Raw genomic sequence first — 18,660 nt, forward strand, 5'->3', positions numbered from 1 at the left:
TTTTATTGGCTAATTGAAAACACACCACCTTGAAAAACAAGTGCACTGGAATTTTTGTAAAAATAATGCCCATAACGTTTGATCTCCTCTAAAAAAAACTGACTATCGATAAAAACAAAGCGGAAAAAAAATGTCTTCAATCTATAAAAGAAGTGACAAGTTCTGTAAAAAAATATATTCTTTTTGACTCAACGGCTTGCTGAGTTTGGGCGTTTCAAAACAACATTTACATTCAAAACAGCATTTACACTGGATTGTGCAGTTGGTGAAAATAGGATATTTTGGTGTCATGTTGTCTTGCGTGTCCAACAAACTTAGTTTCTTGACCTCACTACGGAAAGTATAGGTAGTAATTTAATAGCAAGGTGAAGCTACTTTTCAAAGCTATTAACTATGTGCACATTTTTGCATTAGCGGTAGTCCCGTTGCCCATACTCGGACAGGTTACTAGTTACTAGTATTTTCCTTTCAAACGATATGTAGGCTTGACCCAAGCCAACTGTAGTCATTCCGTGGCGTTAAAATATAGATTTGTGTATAGCGAATTTCACCTTCATTTCACTCGAGCTCCACGGTCCATCTTTACGTCAATGATCGCTTTTTACTTCATCTATGACTAATTTTTTATTTTACAGCAAAATATCTATTAACTTTTATGGTTTAAATTTAACCTTTGAAAGAATCGAACTTCTTGATTAATTACGTATAAAATTTATTAAAGTGCCACTGTGATTTAAAAAAAAAATCACTTCCACTTTTTCTTCAGATTGGCTAACACCTAACTAGCAAACTTTTGAGCTTTGAATTTTATCCAAAGGCCTTTTACTTTGAGTGTAAGTTTTGGATTTCACGGTCCGCCATTACTCACGTTTAAAACTGATCGATTAGACCTCAGAGGGTTGGATCCAGGCAAAAGAGACGTCAAAGGCTCACCAGCCTAAAATTTAAGCGTGTGAATGCCGCCTATTAGCCCAAAAGTCCAGTGCTACATATTAATTCTGCGGCATACACACGCATTGTATTCTTAAACTAGTGAGCCTTTGACGTCATGTTTTCCTCGATCCAGCTCTCTCAAGATCTTAAAATTAGTAATGGCGGATCATTAAATAGGAAAATTCCAGTTAAAATAAACAGGTGCCGTTTTTAAATCAAGGCTTAAAACTTGGTCCCTTAGCGTTTAGTTTACATAGTTTTGAAACCCAAAGAAGAATAAGAATTGATTTTTTGGTCACAGTGGCACTTTAAGTTTAGCCTGTACTCACTTTGACAAAGGGCTAATTTTCAAAACTTCAGCTTGCTAGTTCACCAAATTAACCCAGAAAAACAAAAATAAAGGGGCTTTTTTCACTTGAATTGCAGGCGACAGCTTCAATGTAACAAATAATCCAGTTTGTGCGCGATGGGATGGTTCATTTGACCTGGAAGCATCACTTGTGTGTCACATAAATCCGCCAAGGAGTGGCAGATATGTTGGTATACTCACAACCAGAAGGCAGTTCCTACAGCTCTGTGAGGTTGAAATCTTTTCAAAAGGTGCTTCAGTATTAAGTAAAGCTGTAGTAGAACTGGTGTACACAGCATTATCTTTTTTTATTCCCGTGTATGGCTGACACACTTCTACCCTGCATCTGGTCGATTCGGGGAAGCCTCGTACCCAAAGTCCTCACGATTTTTGGTCAGCGGGTGAGACCCGGAGAGATAACAGACTCCATTTTCCCAGAAAACGTGTGGTTGCGGTCTTATTGCGCATGCTTAAGCTTAAACGGAAGCAGTAAACAGCAGGAAATAAATGGCGGGTTGAAAATGTTCGAGAAACAAGAACTTTAGTTTTACACACCATAAAAGAAACTGGAGAAATGATCATTGGCTTGCTGTAAAATACCCTGCGAGCAGTTGTTTTTTCCTACGCTTTCCGAAAGAGAAACCACTGCAAGCAACCATTAGTTTCTTTGATTGAGCCGCCGTCCAGCGCCAAGGACTAATAAATTTAATTTGAACTGGTAAAACGAGTTATTAAACTTGTTTTGGTGCTTGCGCAAGCGTTCAGCTACGTAGCTGCTGCGTTTTTGCGAGCCCGCTGTCTTATAATTTCATATTTTTCCACGAAATAAGACGAAACGCATCACGTGGAGTATGACGTAGTTCGCACATCCTCGATGGGAAATCTAACGGTAGCTCGCAGTGGTTTAACTAACAGCTCACGGGGTAGCTGTAAAAGCGAGTGAAGATGAAACTTCTGACGCTTTCGCTTAAGTGTATTTAAGTGTTTCAGCGTGGATTCCATCGTGAAGAATACCATCGTGCAAGCAACACGATCGACAATTTTTTGTGAAAACGACACCAATGTCCTCTTCTACCACAATTTTATGTTTCCGTTATTCTGAATTGCTTCGACAAGACCTTTTTCCACGGAATTCTTCCCAAAGAGACTGATGTAATGTTTTCCCACGATACGTTTGCAACAGTTACGGGAATCAGTTTTGAGCAGCGTAGGAAAATTCCCGTGCTATAAACGGTTGCTATTTATTAGTCGAAACTGGTTAAGCAGCTGCTTAAGGCCGCTGTTAGACGTTGAAACTTTTAGCTGAAAGTTATGTGCAACGGCGCTGCAAAAAAAGTTTCAGCAGACTTTGCACCGTGTAACATAAAAGGACGAAACTCGTTCGGAAACGTTGAAACTGGTCTTGAAATGTTGTTTATATGGCCTTAGCCGGTTTCTGATTGGCTTACGCAGCGTAGCCTAACAAGACTGATCATGAGTGAGACCAGTTTCACGAAGTGGTGTTACATGGTTAAACTCCAGTTTTTATCACCACTGCGATTGCTGCGACCGTTGCAGAAGTAGAAAGCGGTTCTACTTTTCGCGAAACTTGTCTCGCAACGGAAGTTCCAAAAAGTTTCACGAAACCGACTATGTTACACGGTGCAATGCCTCCTGGAATTTGTTTCGCAGCGCCGTAGCACACAAGTTTCAGCTAAAAGTTCCAACGTGTAACAGCGGCTGTAGACAATTCAAACCCCGACGTTTAACTATTAATTATTTTTGTGGCTTATATATTTCTAAGATGCCTTAAGTCTGGAGGTGCTTTAAGTTAGGGGAAGACAGCGACGGTAAAAAAAAAAACAAACGGCACTGAAACTAGTTTTAGATTTGGAATCTCCCTCCAAATTCTGGAGCTTCCTGTTGGGTACTTCGTTATATTACTTACCGACTTCCTGTCGGACAGTCATTGTTATGCAAGCGTTCAATAAAAAAAAAATGTTTAAGTCTATCATCGTAGAGTCTCTCCGGGGGCTCACCCACTAACCAAAAAGCTCGAGAACTATGGATTCATGATTGGGAGCCACCAAATCACAAAATTCCACTGCGAAAATAGGTTCAAATGGCGTGCTGATGAAGATCGCGACATTTTTCACAGAAGGGTCTTTTGTGGTTGGCCATAACGTATGCCATAATAATAAGAAGAGTATAGCATGAACAGATGTGATCTGTTGTAGCAAGGCCGAGTGATTGCAGTGGTAGTGGAAATTTCAGCATTCAGTGTTCATGTCCATCCCTTATTTGATCTTATGTTTGTGGTAAGTAGTATTCCTCGCTTACATACGGCTGCATATCTTTTGCATAAAATATGCATATTGGAAATTATAGAGTCTCTATGGGAATGGAAGCTTATTAAAAATGGCGGATTTGATGCAAATGAGGCTGGAACCTCATTAACATCCGCCATTTTGTTTTGGTGGGAAGCGGTCAATACAAATGAGCAGCAGGAGTCCATAAATGGGCGTAGCACCGGAAGTCCGCTGCAAATGTCACGCAAACCGGAAATCAGGCCAACATCACGCAAAATGAAAGTTTATTGGCAAACCCTACTTTTACAAGTGGGAACGTGTGGGGGTCCGAGTGACCTACTCCGGTTCCCGGAGAGAAACTTGCTACACATCTATTCTAGGTGGTCTTGGACTGCTTGGCAACAATCGGATAAACTAGGACCACGTTTAGAAAGACCAATAGGAAGCAGGGCCGCGTTTGGATCACAGTTAATCAAGGAACTTGTTAAGACACCTTAAAACCTTCAAAAGCAAGAACAATGTTGTCGCAATTGATGTTGAATTGACCGTGACCCTGCACAATCTCTTGTTTTTGCTTCACAAGGGTTTGCAAATTAGTTTCGCATAATTTAATCGAAGGATTTGATCGGTTACCTTCTCGAAAAAAGGTGTGTTTTGTGCAGGGTCAAGGCTAAAAATACGGACAAAAATATGAAACTAAGGGTGCGCTTTTTTTTAGAAAACCTGAAACTGGATTTTTGAATCCAAAAACGGATTTTGCGTTTTTTGGGGGAAATCCAAAATCCATACTCGAGGAGGATACTTCGGATCAAATCTAAATCCGGATTTTTAAGATCCACCACTTCAGCGTTTTTTTTGGGAAAGGATTTGAAAAAAGTACTTTTGACAAGCGGTTTTCCATGAAAAATGATACACAACAGCTACCGTACATGACTGTGTAGCCCAAATGTTTTTTTCGCGCCATTTTACCGTGCGATCAAAGACACGAATATATCGAAAATAGTTAGGTTTCCTGCAAATTCACACCAGAAATTACACTAGAAGTGTTTTTGACAGCAATAATATTGTTAGCACCTTTCCTACATCTAAAAAAATATCCTCTGTAATCGATTTGTACCTTAGAACGCATGCTTTTCTCCACTCCTTTCATCAATCGCTAAGGTATTTTTTTTTTCTGGTGGCATTGAAGAATGTCTCCAAAACAAACGAGTTAAACACGACTTTTTTTTTTTTCAAATTGCACGCAACTCTGGGTTTGTTGGTTTGCGTTGTCATGGAAAATAATCCTTTTTCGAATATTGCGTTTTTTTGACGCTGAAGAATCCATTGATCGGAGATCACAAATCCGTTTTTGGATTTTCCCAAAAAAAACGCACCCTTTAAACTTGTCGAGTTTCATAACCATCTCCATGCATTTATACGAACCAATAAGGGGTAAGTCACGTTCGCCTAGACCATACGAAAGAGTTCTATTAGGAGGAAATTTAATGAAGCGGACATGTAACGAAATGACTCCTTTTGAAAACACCTACATGAAGGAAAAAGGGGGTTTGGTTTATGACAGATGCTGAATGAGTAATTTAAAGAACAAAAAGACTTTGGCTTACAGATTAATCTAAATAATTGATAAATTCAGTGGAAAATAATCATTGTACAATAAATGCGATTCAGTTTCAATGGTAAGAAGCTCCGGACCAGAACATGGTAAAATATGATGGCATGGTGCAGCTCTGTGAGATACAAACCCCTGACAAGTGCCAGTCAACTGAAATCTCACGAGTGTCCTACAAGCTTGTTGCTGTGGTAGTGCACACTGACAACAAGCTTTTCTCTGGCCACTATGTGTGTTACATGTAGAGAAATTGGTCTTGCTACTTTGCAGATGACACTCATCATCATCATCATCATTATCATCATCATTTATTTGCCTTTATGCGTAAAACAAATTTTTAAAAAAGCATACAGCAGGTTGTTAGGCAAGGAGACCTCGGGAAACCACCAGGCTTATAGGAGAGGCCACCTCGAGATCACAATATTAAACAAAATAAGGGCTGCGAAGGAGTGCGGCAGGAACTAAGTCAGAAACTATTTTAATAAAACTCTAGCACTTTGTTCTTAAACATAGGAAAGCTTGACAAATTGGTAATAGAGGCAGGAAGACAGTTCCAGACCCTAGGTCCTTGGTAAAGAATTGTGAACTTCTCAATGTTCGTGCAAAAGGAATTCACACGATGATTACCGGCTGTTCTTGTGTCATATATATGGACTTGACTGTTTGTCATAAACAGATTGAAGAAAAGTGGAGGCAGCAGATTATTGTGGTAGCGGAACATGAATTTAGCAATATCAAGGGTATTGATTTGGAAGATGTCTAAAATTTTCAATTTAGAAAAAAATAGGAGCAGTATGTGCTCGATATTCTGAATTTGTAACAGCTCGCACCACTCGCTTTTGTAGATAACAAATTCTATTTAAATTAGATATGTAAGTGGACGACCACGTAGAGTTACAATAAGTAATGCATGGATAAATTAATGTATAGTACAGCATAAGTTTGGTCTTACAGGATGAGTAGAAACGCGTCCTGGATAAAATACCAACTTAGCGATTTGTTTACAGACAAAGTTTATGTGATATTTCCAAGTAAGGTGTTCGTCTAGATGCACCCCAAGAAAATTAGTTACATTGCTTTGAGTTAGAGATTGACCTCCAAAGGAGAGAGAAAAGCTCTGATTGACTTTCCTCTGACTCGGACTAAATATAACATAATTTGTCTTTTGGACATTAATCGAGAGCTTATTGCATCTTAGCCAAACATCAATATTTAGCAACTCATTGTTAAGCACATTCTCCAAGTAGTTGGGATTAGAGTGTGAAAGAAAGATACTAGTGTCGTCAGCAAAAAGCAGAGGTTCAGTTAATTTGGAAGCTCTAGGAAGATCATTTATGTATAATATGAAAAATAAAGGGCCCAGGATGGTCCTTGAGGAACTCCACACTTAATGGTTTGCGTTGGAGAACATGTTTGATTAATTTGGACAAATTGCCGGCGGCATGAAAAGTAGCTTTTAATCCACTGCAGAGCCACATCACGGATACCATAGTGCTCCAGCTTGGTAAATAAAATTGGATGGTCAAGAGTGTCAAAAGCTTTGGAGAGATCTAGGAAAACACCTACAGTAGTTTCACGCTGGTCAATTGCCGAGGAGATTTTATTTATCAGATGAATTAGAGCATGGGAAGTTGAATAGTTTTCTCGAAATCCGAACTGGCAGCGGTATAATATATTATATTGTTCGACGAATTCAGTTATGCGATTACACATTACTTTTTCAAAAAAATTTGAAAAGTTGCACAACAAAGAAATAGGCCTGTAGTTTGTGAAAAGACTAGGATCATTTGCTTTGTAAATTGGAATCACTTTAGTAAGTTTTGGTTTATCAGGGAAAATGCCTTTTTGTAAAGACAGATTATGATGTTAGTCAGAGGTGCGGAGATCAAGCGAAATGAGTGTTTTATTACACGCATTGAAATATTGTCATAGCCGGGGGCCTTCCCCGAGGCAAACATGCTACAAATGCTTTCCAGTTCACCCGGACTGGTAGGTTTCAGGGTGATAGGAGGAAGGTTAACATCACCAATAAAAGAACTAACAGAGGAATTAACGTCGCGTATTACACCAGCTAACCTGGGACCAATGTTAGTAAAGTACTTACAGAATTTATCAGCAATTTCCTAGGGATCCGTTATTGTTTTACCCTGAGATTCAAATGATGAGGGGAAGGGTGCTCGACTTTTACGTTTATTTATAACCTCATTAAGCAATTTCCAAGTTGTTCGTAAGTCGTTTTTGGCGCTCTCAAACTTAGTATCATAGTATTTACGTTTTGCGAGACGAATTAAAGGGTTCACTTTGTTTTTGTACGTTTTATAGATTCGCTCATTGGATAAAGAGGGTGATCTAATAAATTTCTGGTACAGTCGGTTTTTTTCGTTAATAGATTTCAAAATTCCAGGGCTGACCCAAGGGGAGCTGCGGTTTTTCAGTAGCTTGCCTCTAATGGCCTTTAAAGGGAAGCAGGCATTATAGATTCTCGAATATTCATCTATAAAATTATTGTAAGCCATAAATATTGGGATCTTCGTCGAGAAGTGACGACCAGTTTGTGTTTGAAACGTTTTCGTTAGTAAACTTGCGTACAAATGCTTTATTTTCTCCATCGCGCGTCAGGGTTAGGCCAGAAAAGTAAGCAAAAACCGGCAGGTGATCGGAAAAGTCGTTTAGGACAACACCATTTAGGACATTTTGTGAAAGATTGTTTGTGAATATATTATCAATTAGAGTTGCAGAGTAAGAGGTGAGGCGTGTTGGGTTGGAGATGAGAGGAATAAATGCAAACGAAAATACGGTGTCGATAAATTCTTGAGTTGGTGTATGATGATTGTACTGGAGAAGGTCAAGGTTAAGGTCACCCATAACATAGCATTGTTTGTTGTTCTTAGAAATGTAAGAAAGAACGTCATTCAACTTGTCTAGAAACAAAGCCGTGTTTTGGTTTGGCGGTCTATACACACATCCAACAATAATGTTTTTCCCATGGGGAACTGTAATCTCCACGAACAAGGACTCAATTACCTCTGGATCTGACAATTTGCATTCATTAAGAAGTTTGTATTGGAGGTCATTGTGTAAATAAAAGCCTACTCCGCCACCAGTTTTGGATTTGCGATGATTTGAGATAAAATTGTATCCCGTGATATTGACAAGCTCTACAGTGCAATCTGTCAGCCACGTTTCTGAAATACCAATCACAGAGAATGATTTTTTGAAACTTCCAAGCATTAAATTCAATTGGTCAAGAATTTTCAGCAAACCACGGGCATTTAAGTGCATAACGGAAAAATTTATTTTGTTGCTAAGGGGAGCTACTCGACTGTTTATATCATCCTCGGTCAAATAACTACTTGAGGGTAGACCAGCTAAAAAATTAGAATCAGGATTTAAATAAGTGAAAAGTGAGCTAGATAACTCAATGTGTTCTATAGGATTAAATAATAGTGTTTCAAGACGGTCGCTATTGAAGTTTAAGGGGCCATGGGATATCTCATAGAGTGCTAGATTAAAGGAACTATCATCTAAGTGATTAAATGGAAAGAAAAATTCCAAATGCGATTCATCAGCCATCATAGTAACGGCTAAGTTCAGCTAGAATAGTGTATTGAATTACTTAGGAACTTGTAAAAGGTACTTAGCTCATGGGTAAACTCTCCTGATTTGCAAAGTTCACAAGATTGTTGTGGCACTTGATTTGAATCGGGCGAGAATACAACACTCACATCAAAAGGTGTAGTACAACTGAAGCTATCAATGAAAAAGCCTACCTGGTGTTCTACAGTGTATGAAAGAGATTTTTCTGATGACCTGATGGTGGAAGTCTCTTGAAAAGGAATAAGTTCTTTCTCAATACGGGGTGACACTGAGCAGCAGCCTGTCAGATTACAAAGCCACGAAACAATCCAAGTCCAACATGGAAGCGCCCCCCCCCCCCCCCCCATGAAGGAGCCATGGCGTGATATAAGAAATCCAGACCTGTGTAGAACAGCAAAAGATGGAGACATATCGATAAAAAGATGGAATTTTTGCGGGAAAAATGAGCGAACTTTCAATTTAGTTAATTTCAGTTTGTCCGTTAAAAGTGTAATGTATTTAAGCAATATTGTAATGTAAAATGGATTGTTAGTGATAGTGTTATTAGAAACATATTGTTATGTTTTGTATTTTGCTCTTATGTATTGTGACTTGTGCAGGTATAAATAGACAAGTCCAAGTATAAGTAGTGTAATGTTAGTACTGTAAGTAGTGCAAGTGTTCGTCCTGTGAACAAAATTGCAGAAAAAAAAAAGGAACATCAAAAGATTACCCAGGTCTTCAGTATACACTAATATGTGAATCAGAGAAAGAGCAAGCCAAACTGATTGCAAACATGGAACATACCATCCCACAACTCTCCAGAACATGACTGTGGCTTGGAAGGTGGCGACCAGGCAAGAAGAAGAAGGTTTCTGACTGTCTAATAGCCTTCTTATCAACGCGGAGAAGGCCACTGCAGCCGGTAACAAAGTACCTTCTCTCAACTCAGACTTGTTTTTAAGAATGGCAACACCCTCCAGAAAAAAATTTCTGAAGTACAAGTTTCATCAACTCTATCCAAATATTCAACATTCAGAGGTCATTCTTGCACCATTCAACCATGGCAGGCCCTGGTGCCTAGTTGTTGTGATCCGGGAAGAGAACTTTTCAGTCTTTCTGGATTCTCTGTATGATGGCGCTGGTGCAAAAATGGCATTTTCTAGAGTCAATAACTTCCTACCATGTTGTGCCTCCATCAATGGGATCAATACTTGGACCTTGAAGAACTGGAAGTTTTAATTTTTGTAATTCCTTCATCTGACATTGCACAGCAGCTCAACAGTGATGAATGTGGGGGTTGGTTTGTAGCCACATAGGCAGAGCACATTGCCCTAGGATTGCCACTTGATTTTACTCAAGATCAAAAGTTTACTTTTCGTTACTCTCCCATACTCGACATTGTATGGAATTCATTGTCTCTGTACATGTGAAAAATTCTGAAAAGCATAAAAATAAAATACTTCGAAGTACAAAGCCAAAAGGAAAATCTGCATCCAAGAGGAAACACAAGTGCTCTCAGACTGGCAAATCAACATCAAAAAAAGCTGCCACTGCCATGAAAACAATTGGTTTTGGAAAAGCCCTAAATGGCAACTTGTTACTAGACAATCAAGCAGCCTGCGAGCAGAGCCTCCTTTTGTCTTTTTCCTTACTGAGGAGGATGTTTCAACTGACTACACAACAACTGTGTTAGGGAAAGACCCAAACATTATCCTCTTGAACAAGCACACCTCAACTTGCAAGACAGAGAGTGGGTCAGAAAATGCTTGAAACCCTGTTGGATATTATGGACAACCAAGAATCGACCGATTTTATAACCCTAACCCCCTGACAACCCAAACCAAGCTACAACGTACAACCCAAAAATTCTTTCAGATAAAGCTTCAAGAAAAACTATGCTGGGAAACCAAGACTGACAAGGCATTACATTACACAAGTAATGGGGCAGGGAAATCTGAAACTAAAATCTTCACAGACAATCTTAGCTTAATTATTGACAACACAACTTCTGTGTCAGGAAAAGCTCCAAACAATACCTCTTCAGACGCTCAAGCTTCCAATGCAAGTTGAAATTCTACGCCAGTGCACAGTATTACCAGTAATAAGGGAAATATTACCAGTGAAAAGAACAATCCATCAACTCTTTTTAACTCCTAGTCAACTAGCATAAATGAAGATCGTTGTTACTCTTGTACTGTGCCACCCAAAAGAAAAAAACCCAACACCTAGATATCTACCTACAAAGGCTGCTACCATCTTGCCAACAGAATATGAGAACACTGTAAATGAATTGAATTTGAAGATCTTTCAGTATTAGAAGGTACCTTAAGAGTGCAGTTCTGTATCAAGAATGTGACTCTTTTATGACTTGTAAGGATGATGAAGACAAGTGGATGTCCAAACTTGCTACATCATCTAACATAAAATACAACATGGAAAGTGGTGGTCGCTCAAGAACTGGAAAGTGGGTTTCATTTACAAGATGGTATATAATTATGCCAGTGCAAACGAAAAAAGCTGACAAAAAAAAACAAGAGGCTGCTAAAAAAAAATACAAGACAAAAAACAGTTACAAAGGCAGGCTCATCCAATGAACACTGTGCCTGAACAACTTGTTGATGTTCAATATGACAGGGAATGAATCTTGAATATGACAGAGAAAAGCCAGCAGAATAACACTTAGTCCAAATTAATAAAAATTCTCTCAACAGACCAAGTTCAGTGCGAGCACAAAAAACAATATAATTATTTAGTCTGTAACATTTATCAGACACTTTCAGATTTTGTTGTTGAGCGCGCACAATTAGAGCGTACAAATGTTGGCTTCCGAGAAAACTAAAACGACTCCAATTAGGTGGTGTAATCGGCACTGAATCTTCAGGACGATAAATGTTTGCTTGTATGAGCAAAATAACTCCCCACTATCAACAGCTGCCAAAGATAATGATAGAAATGAGATTGCAATCGTTTTCGTTTTAGGAAAGTACAGAGCCAGATTTTCGATAAATCCAAACAAATTCAAAATGTCCACATTCAGCACCCGCCAAAAATGAAAGACCACTTTCCTTTAGTTGGTGTCTCAAAGCTGGGGAAACAAAGCAACATTTTCTCAAAAGCAGCACAACATGGACACAAATCACAGCAAACATAAAGGCAACAAAATAGCCACCACTACTATCCATGCACTAGCACCCAAGCCTCCGCAAAGTCTTGAGGATCACATGACAATTCAGACTCATTAACCGACAAATACTGTGGATAACAACTTAGTGTGAGCAAAGCCCACACAATAACCCTGTGTATTTCACGTGCACACATCACCCTGCGTGTGCTCTGCCACTACAAATGTAGGTGTGTGGATTACAACTAGGCAAGCACAGCATGTCATAAGGCAATGCCTTGAAAAAGTACAAAATATGTTACCTCCACACGTCTTTGGTGGCAGAGGACCAAAAACAGGTCCAGATATTTTTATGACTGATGATGACTCTGGACAAAGAGGGGATCTTTAAGACACCTGGACAGAAGTAATAATACTGCTCTCAGTACTTTCCACTTCCTGCAAACTATCTGGCGTTGGCTATATAACTCCAGCAACAACATAAATAGAAATGATCATCAACAACTGATGGGACGTTTTCAAAAACTTGTAAAAACTCCGCCAAGCAGCAGCAGAATGTATATTACAATGCAACTGATATGGTTACTGCAAAATATCCCAATTGTTACCAAGAGTATGAAAAAAGATCTTTAAAAGGGCAGCAAGAGTGGGCTCTTTGCCATTGCAAAAATCTAATCACCAGAGGAAATAACTCTGACAATTACATGTACACATGCATTGAATCCATAATCAACATATTTAAGAGTGTGGTTTTACTTTCACGAAAGAGGGCCTACAATTTCATTGAACTCTTCAAGTTTATCACAGAAGACCTTCAAATGTATTTTCAAAGAAAATTGTTTGCCCTTGCATTTGGAAAATCTTTATCTGGCTCCCTTAGCTAGTGTTTTGGTGCAACAGCTTCTACAGTCCAGCTTCACATTATCAAACAAACTATTTCTGACTGTTGTAAATTCTCCTCTTCACTTTCAATGTCACTATCATCCAAATCCTTGTTGTAAAGTCGAGGAAATGAAGAGCTTCACCAAGTTGATCGCTGTATGAAGGGAAGACCACTACAAGTAACCAACTTTGTTTGAAGCAGAACTGCTTAAGACGTAAGCTATGCGGTAGATTGCAGAAGTGGAATATGTAGCTGCCCTATGGGAAGCAATGACAATCCCTGTGCTCATCAAGCTGCAGTGGCATTAAATAAAATAATCATTATGGTATCGCCGGTATCAACGTTATTCCTCAGAGACCAGAAGAAAGATTCAGTCTTGCAAACTTGCCATTGAAAATCACAAAGAACTTCAATTATAAACATTTCTTTATCTCTGTCAAAAGCTTCCTGCTAAAATAGAAATGGCTAGTGGTGACCAGTATGCCCCTATAGATTCTCAATTCTCTTTGTGTAAAACGCCAGACGAGGCACAATGTAGCATCCATGCACCTGAAAAGGACTCCAAGGTTGATGAAGAGTTTGAATTAGAGAAAATAATTATTAATAAGACTTCACTGACAAGTAAGCAATAACATCGAACTGATAAGAATTTTCGGGCATGCTATAAGAAATATTTGGAAATTTACAGAAACATCATTTCAAAATCAAGAGGACAAGCATCAGTCACAGCCCTTGCGTCAGCTTTTGTGAACTTTGGAAAAGGTCGCAATAATCTTACACTGCCCATTCTACAGAACAGCAGGGCCAAAATAAAAGTACATTGTACAACCAACTTCAATATCAAGACACAAGTCAAAGATAAAATCATCATCAGTACAAACAGCCATCTTTGAAACCAAGAGTGGGTGGGCAATAGAATAATGAAAAACAACAACTAAAATTACGGAAAACTTAATCTGCATAATCTGGCCCAAAATGTAAAGTTAAGTCTTCCAAATGCTGGACGTACTCGTTAGTAATATTATCGAAAAACACATGCACATTGTATTGTGTAAACATAACAGAATTAACAATACTTAAGTTAAATTTAAAATGTCTGTGAGACAAAAGTTGTTTCTGCACTTTTTGAAAGTTAAATGATTTAAATTCGAAATACTAAAGTTTGAGTTGTCTAAGATATAAATTTTTATTAGAGTTTTAATAAGTGCTGAAAATTTGGCAAAATTTCCAGGAACAATGGAAATATCTGAAGTATCATGTAACAAAAGATTGTACTGTAGCTTTGGGTGCAAACAATGAGTGAAGGAAACCTCTGCACACAAAATAATGTCAGAAACTTTTGTTATTCAATAAAAGTTGACCCAGTCCCTTGGATTTACATGTATTTTTAGAAAGTCAAGTCAAGTCAAGTCAATTTCTATTAATTTTAACTCACACAGAATAAATCATGTACATACAATGTAAAAGTTAGGATAATAATTTATACAGTAATGTTACAACAAAATCGTGTATATAATACATATTGTAGAATAGAAAAGAATCAATACAATTTCTATGAAACAATAAAAGGGGGGCTAAACTTCAGAATACCCAGCCACGATTGTGTGACATTAAGTGCATGCTCCCGCAGTCCCGCAGTCAATAGATATTTGCATAAGGAAACAAAACAGAAGTACTTAACAAGTGTGCTCCCGCAGTCAATAGGTATTTGCATAAGGAAACAAAACAGAAGTACTTAACAAGTGTGCTCCCGCAGTTCCGCAGTCCCGTTGTCTTCGGCAAATCAAAAATTTCTCACATACTTTAATTTCAGTCATTTCTTTACAATATACAAATTCAAAAACAGGCATAACTACATTTTAGCTTTCAATTTGCGATTTGGTTAACTACACTTTTTATGAGATCATGGTAGAACCAACTGGGATCTCGGAAAAAATCCGAGCCCCAGATGGGATTCGAACCCACGACCCTCCGTGATCTAGTCGGATACTCTAACCACTGAGCTACTGGAGACTCTATGGCGAGCAAGGGTGAAATGTGGGTATTGACTCGAGCTGCATCACGCAGCTACAGAGTAGTATCATTCTCACATTCGCTCACTTGGGTAGTTGGTTGGCCGCATCTCAGATATGCTTTAAGGTGACTGCGTGATGCAGTTATGAGCTATGCTGTCAGTCATTTTACTCTGTAGCTGCGTGATGCAGCTCGAGTCAATACCCACATTTCACCTTTGCTCGCCATAGAGTCTCCAGTAGCTCAGTGGTTAGAGCATCCGACTAGATCACGGAGGGTCGTGGGTTCGAATCCCACCTGGGGCTCGGATTTTTTCCGAGATCCCAGTTGGTTCTACCATCGTTTCATTTCTCATGTGTTTTTATCATTCTCACATTCGCTTTTATGAGATCGTCTGAAGAATATAGCACTTGTTTACTGATTAAGCCTAAGCGCTTGTTTTAGTGATTCGATCGAAGCACTCTTTTAAAATTTTAGCTGTCAATTTGCGGTTAGCTTAACTACACTTTTAATGAGATCGTCTGAAGAATATAGCACTAGCTCGTTTACTGATTAAGCCTAAGCGCTTGTTTTAGTGATTAGGTCGAAGCACTCTGTAAGATTAGTTTTAGCTTTCAATTTACGGTTTGGTTAACTACACTTTTTATGAGATCGTCTGAATTATATAGCACTCGTTTACTTACCTCGTTCTTAAGGCACTAAAACCACTGCCGAGCCGGCGAGCCGGCGAGCCGCCGAGCCACTCTGCTATATATCCCTTTCTCGTTCTTTCATCACTGAGCGTAACTGACGAGCCGACGAGCCACTTAAGAGAGATAGACCTTGAAAAGTGGCCCTGTATTCTGTAGTTGCTCATGCGACTGCCGAGCTGGCGAGCCAGCCCAAATAATAAACCGGAAACATTGGCCCTGTATTCTGTAGTTGCTCCCAAAAACAGTGCACAAAGATTTCCACTTGCATATGGAAACAAAAAAGAAGTACTCATACTTTAATTTCAGTCTTTAATTTACAATATACAATTTCAAAAACAGTTCACAAAGATTTCCACTCGTCTACCGCACGAATGCGCTCATCAGCTTGCGCCTTTGTTTTGAGTCCCTAATAGGTTACATATATATATTTTTTACATCATTCAAAAATACAGCAAACAAATCCTCATTTCTATGCATATATCTCCACATAAATTCTTCCAACAATTTTTCCACTGATGAAATTGTATATGAAATGAATCATATGAACTGCAGATATGAAATCAAGTGAAGCTATGATCTTCACAGTTATGAACGCAATTTTTCATATGATTCATTTCATAGACAATTTCATAATTGATTCATTCCTCACGGGACCATGATTAGAACCCACAAATGACCAGCTCCCAACGTCAGTGGCTTCATAGCTCAGTTGGTTAGAGCGTCGCACCGGAATTGCGAGGTCACGGGTTCAAATCCCGTTGAAGTCCTGAATTTTTCAGGCTTCTCTACGCAATTGTAAAAATTGCGTTCATAACTGCGAAGATTATAGCTTCACTTGATTTCATATCCGCAGTTCATGTGATTCATTTCATATACAATTTCATCATTGATTCATTCCTCACGGGACCATTAGAACCCACAAATGACCAGCTCCCAAATTCAGTGGCTTCAGAGCTCAGTTGGTTAGAGCATCGCACCGGTATCGCGAGGTCACGGGTTCAAACCCCGTTGAAGTCCTGAACTTTTCAGGCTTCTCTACGCAATTGTAAAAATTGCGTTCATAACTGGGAAGATCATAGCTTCACCTAATTTTTCCACTGCAGGAGTGCGGGACTGCGGGAGCAGTAGTTTTATCCCCATTTCATATTCATCCTTTTTCCACTGCGGGAGTGCAGGACTGCAGGAGCAGTAGTTTTACCCCCATTTCATATTCATCCTTTTTCCACTGCGGGAGTGCGGGACTGCGGGAGCAACAGTGTTACCCCTATTTCATATTCATCCGAACCCTAACCCTAACCCTAACTTCGGGACTTCGGGACTGCGGGAGCATGCATTTAATGTCACGCAATCGTGGCTGGGTATTCTGAAGTCCCTCCAAAAGGGGAAAACGTTTTAGGGAGAAGAAAGAACAAATATACTTGAGGTACTATTGTTGTGTGTACAGAGTTTGGGACAACTAAATAGTTGGTAAACTAATCGAGTCTACAGGTGGCCCAAATTAATTCTAATATGTATGAACATTACGAATATAAATAACAATACCAAATTTAATTTAATCTGAAACCACTGTCACCTGAACCGCCCTGGACCACCCCCATTGACAAGTAAGATAGTCTGGTGTTAGACAGTCTGACAGTAAAATATGTTAAGTCCCACACCTCGGAGTCAATGCGTTATAAAGTAATACTTCTTACTTTAAATTTAAAAGAACAAAACTGTGCAACTTTGAAGGCTTGTAAAAACACCATTTTTTTATCCCAGAACAGAGCAAATTCAAACAAATTTTCAATTCATAGGCATTTTATTAAAAGAAGCAAATAAATCATGCACGAAAAAAACCCTAACAAGAATTCCAGACCTTGAAACTAAATATTAAAATTTAATAGTTCTTGTTTATGGTAAATACTATGTAATAATGATTGATTTGCCAAACTTCTTGTCAGAAAATGTCAGTTTTATCATTTTATTTACCAGCTTCATCAATATAAATAAAGAAAAGTACACTATCCCACAATTGGCAAATTAAGCTAATCTAGAGAGGAAGTGAACTATGTAGTTATCTATGGTTTGTACAAGGAAAGGAAATGTTAAACAAATATAGACATTTTAAAATACTAATAAACAATGTTGGTTATACAAAGAATTCATGCAAAGCATTCTAGAGTTAATAATTTATTATCATAGCATTTTCAGTTACATTGTACAATAATTAACTTAGTTTGTATTGATGAATAAAAGGTGGGAAATTCATTTTTGTATCAGAGACCAATAAGTCTCTTCATATTAAAGCTCCAAATATTGGGAAAATTATAACAATGACTAAAAATAAATAGGAAGTAGTAAAATAAGAAGTAGACATTATCCTTGACTTGCACTTAAGCTAAGAAAGAAAGCTATCAAAAGATTTTTTCATAGCAAATGATTTTATTTATTCTCATAACGCTGCACTGTACGTTTAATCAATCCATGATACTGTTAGGAGAAATTAGATGCTGAACCTTTCAAAGGAGATTTGTACGTAGTTTAACTAAAGAGGGCCAACAGCTTGCTTTAATTAGAAAATTAGACACTTTGCTCATAAGAAAACGTTAGAATTTACAACATTAATAAATGACGTTAGTCTCTTTCCATATTACTGATTAGAAAAATTAATTCCTCACCTTCAAAGTCGTCCCAAAATGATCTCTTGTTGTGTTGTGAACATATCTTGGGATCACTTTAACTTTCCCGTCGCCACATTCTTTACATTTGTACCCGTAAAACAATGTCTATTGCCCTTGAAACACTTGCTTTATTCCCGGTTGCACACTTTCAAGCACAATTCTCCAGAATAATGCGAATCCAAATCAGCAGAGAGATATAATTTCCCCCGAAGAATACACAAATAGCGACCCCCCCGCCATTTTTGTCAGTTACTAATATCACTAGGGCCCAGGTCACGTCCGTGACAAAACGGACGGTTACTAAGCTCCGTCTTAAAATTGGTCACAAAAAAGTTTTTGTGGACTGCTTCCCTCCAAAACAAAATGGCGGACGCTAATGACGTTCCCGCCTCATTTGCATCAAATCCGTCACTAAGTAAAGCTATGATCTTCGCAGTTATGAACGCAAATTTTGCAATTGCGTAAAGAAGCCTGAAAAAGTCAGCACTTCAACGGGGGTTGAACCCGTAACCTCGCGATGCCGGTGC

At 38.6% G+C, this 18,660-nt stretch overlaps 1 protein-coding gene, 1 long non-coding RNA gene and 2 other non-coding genes across 6 annotated transcripts in view; 3 read left to right on the forward strand and 1 right to left on the reverse strand.

Moving 5' to 3' along the window:
* Positions 1-18,660, forward strand: part of LOC138022858 (uncharacterized) — a 295,342-nt gene that overhangs the window by 62,706 nt on the left and 213,976 nt on the right. For 2 of the 3 annotated variants that reach the window (XM_068869845.1, XM_068869844.1), the window contains one exon: positions 1,360-1,533. The exons of the other annotated variant lie outside the window; for it this stretch is intronic. In XM_068869845.1, the coding sequence (XP_068725946.1) occupies positions 1,360-1,533 (174 nt within the window). The remainder of the gene's footprint in view (positions 1-1,359; positions 1,534-18,660) is intronic. 3 annotated transcript variants of the gene reach the window in all.
* LOC138022862 (uncharacterized) lies at positions 7,875-18,604 on the reverse strand. The gene is made up of 3 exons (XR_011126654.1): positions 18,131-18,604; positions 8,953-9,160; positions 7,875-8,367 (listed from the first exon to the last, which is right to left on the reverse strand). It is a non-coding gene; the product is annotated as an uncharacterized lncRNA (long non-coding RNA).
* Positions 15,010-15,083, forward strand: Trnas-aga (transfer RNA serine (anticodon AGA)). Its single transcript has one exon. It is a non-coding gene; the product is annotated as a tRNA-Ser (tRNA).
* Positions 16,165-16,237, forward strand: Trnas-gga (transfer RNA serine (anticodon GGA)). The gene has a single exon. It is a non-coding gene; the product is annotated as a tRNA-Ser (tRNA).

The sequence above is a fragment of the Montipora capricornis genome, chromosome 11, assembly GCF_036669925.1.
Source record: "Montipora capricornis isolate CH-2021 chromosome 11, ASM3666992v2, whole genome shotgun sequence".
Classification (NCBI taxonomy): domain Eukaryota; kingdom Metazoa; phylum Cnidaria; class Anthozoa; order Scleractinia; family Acroporidae; genus Montipora; species Montipora capricornis.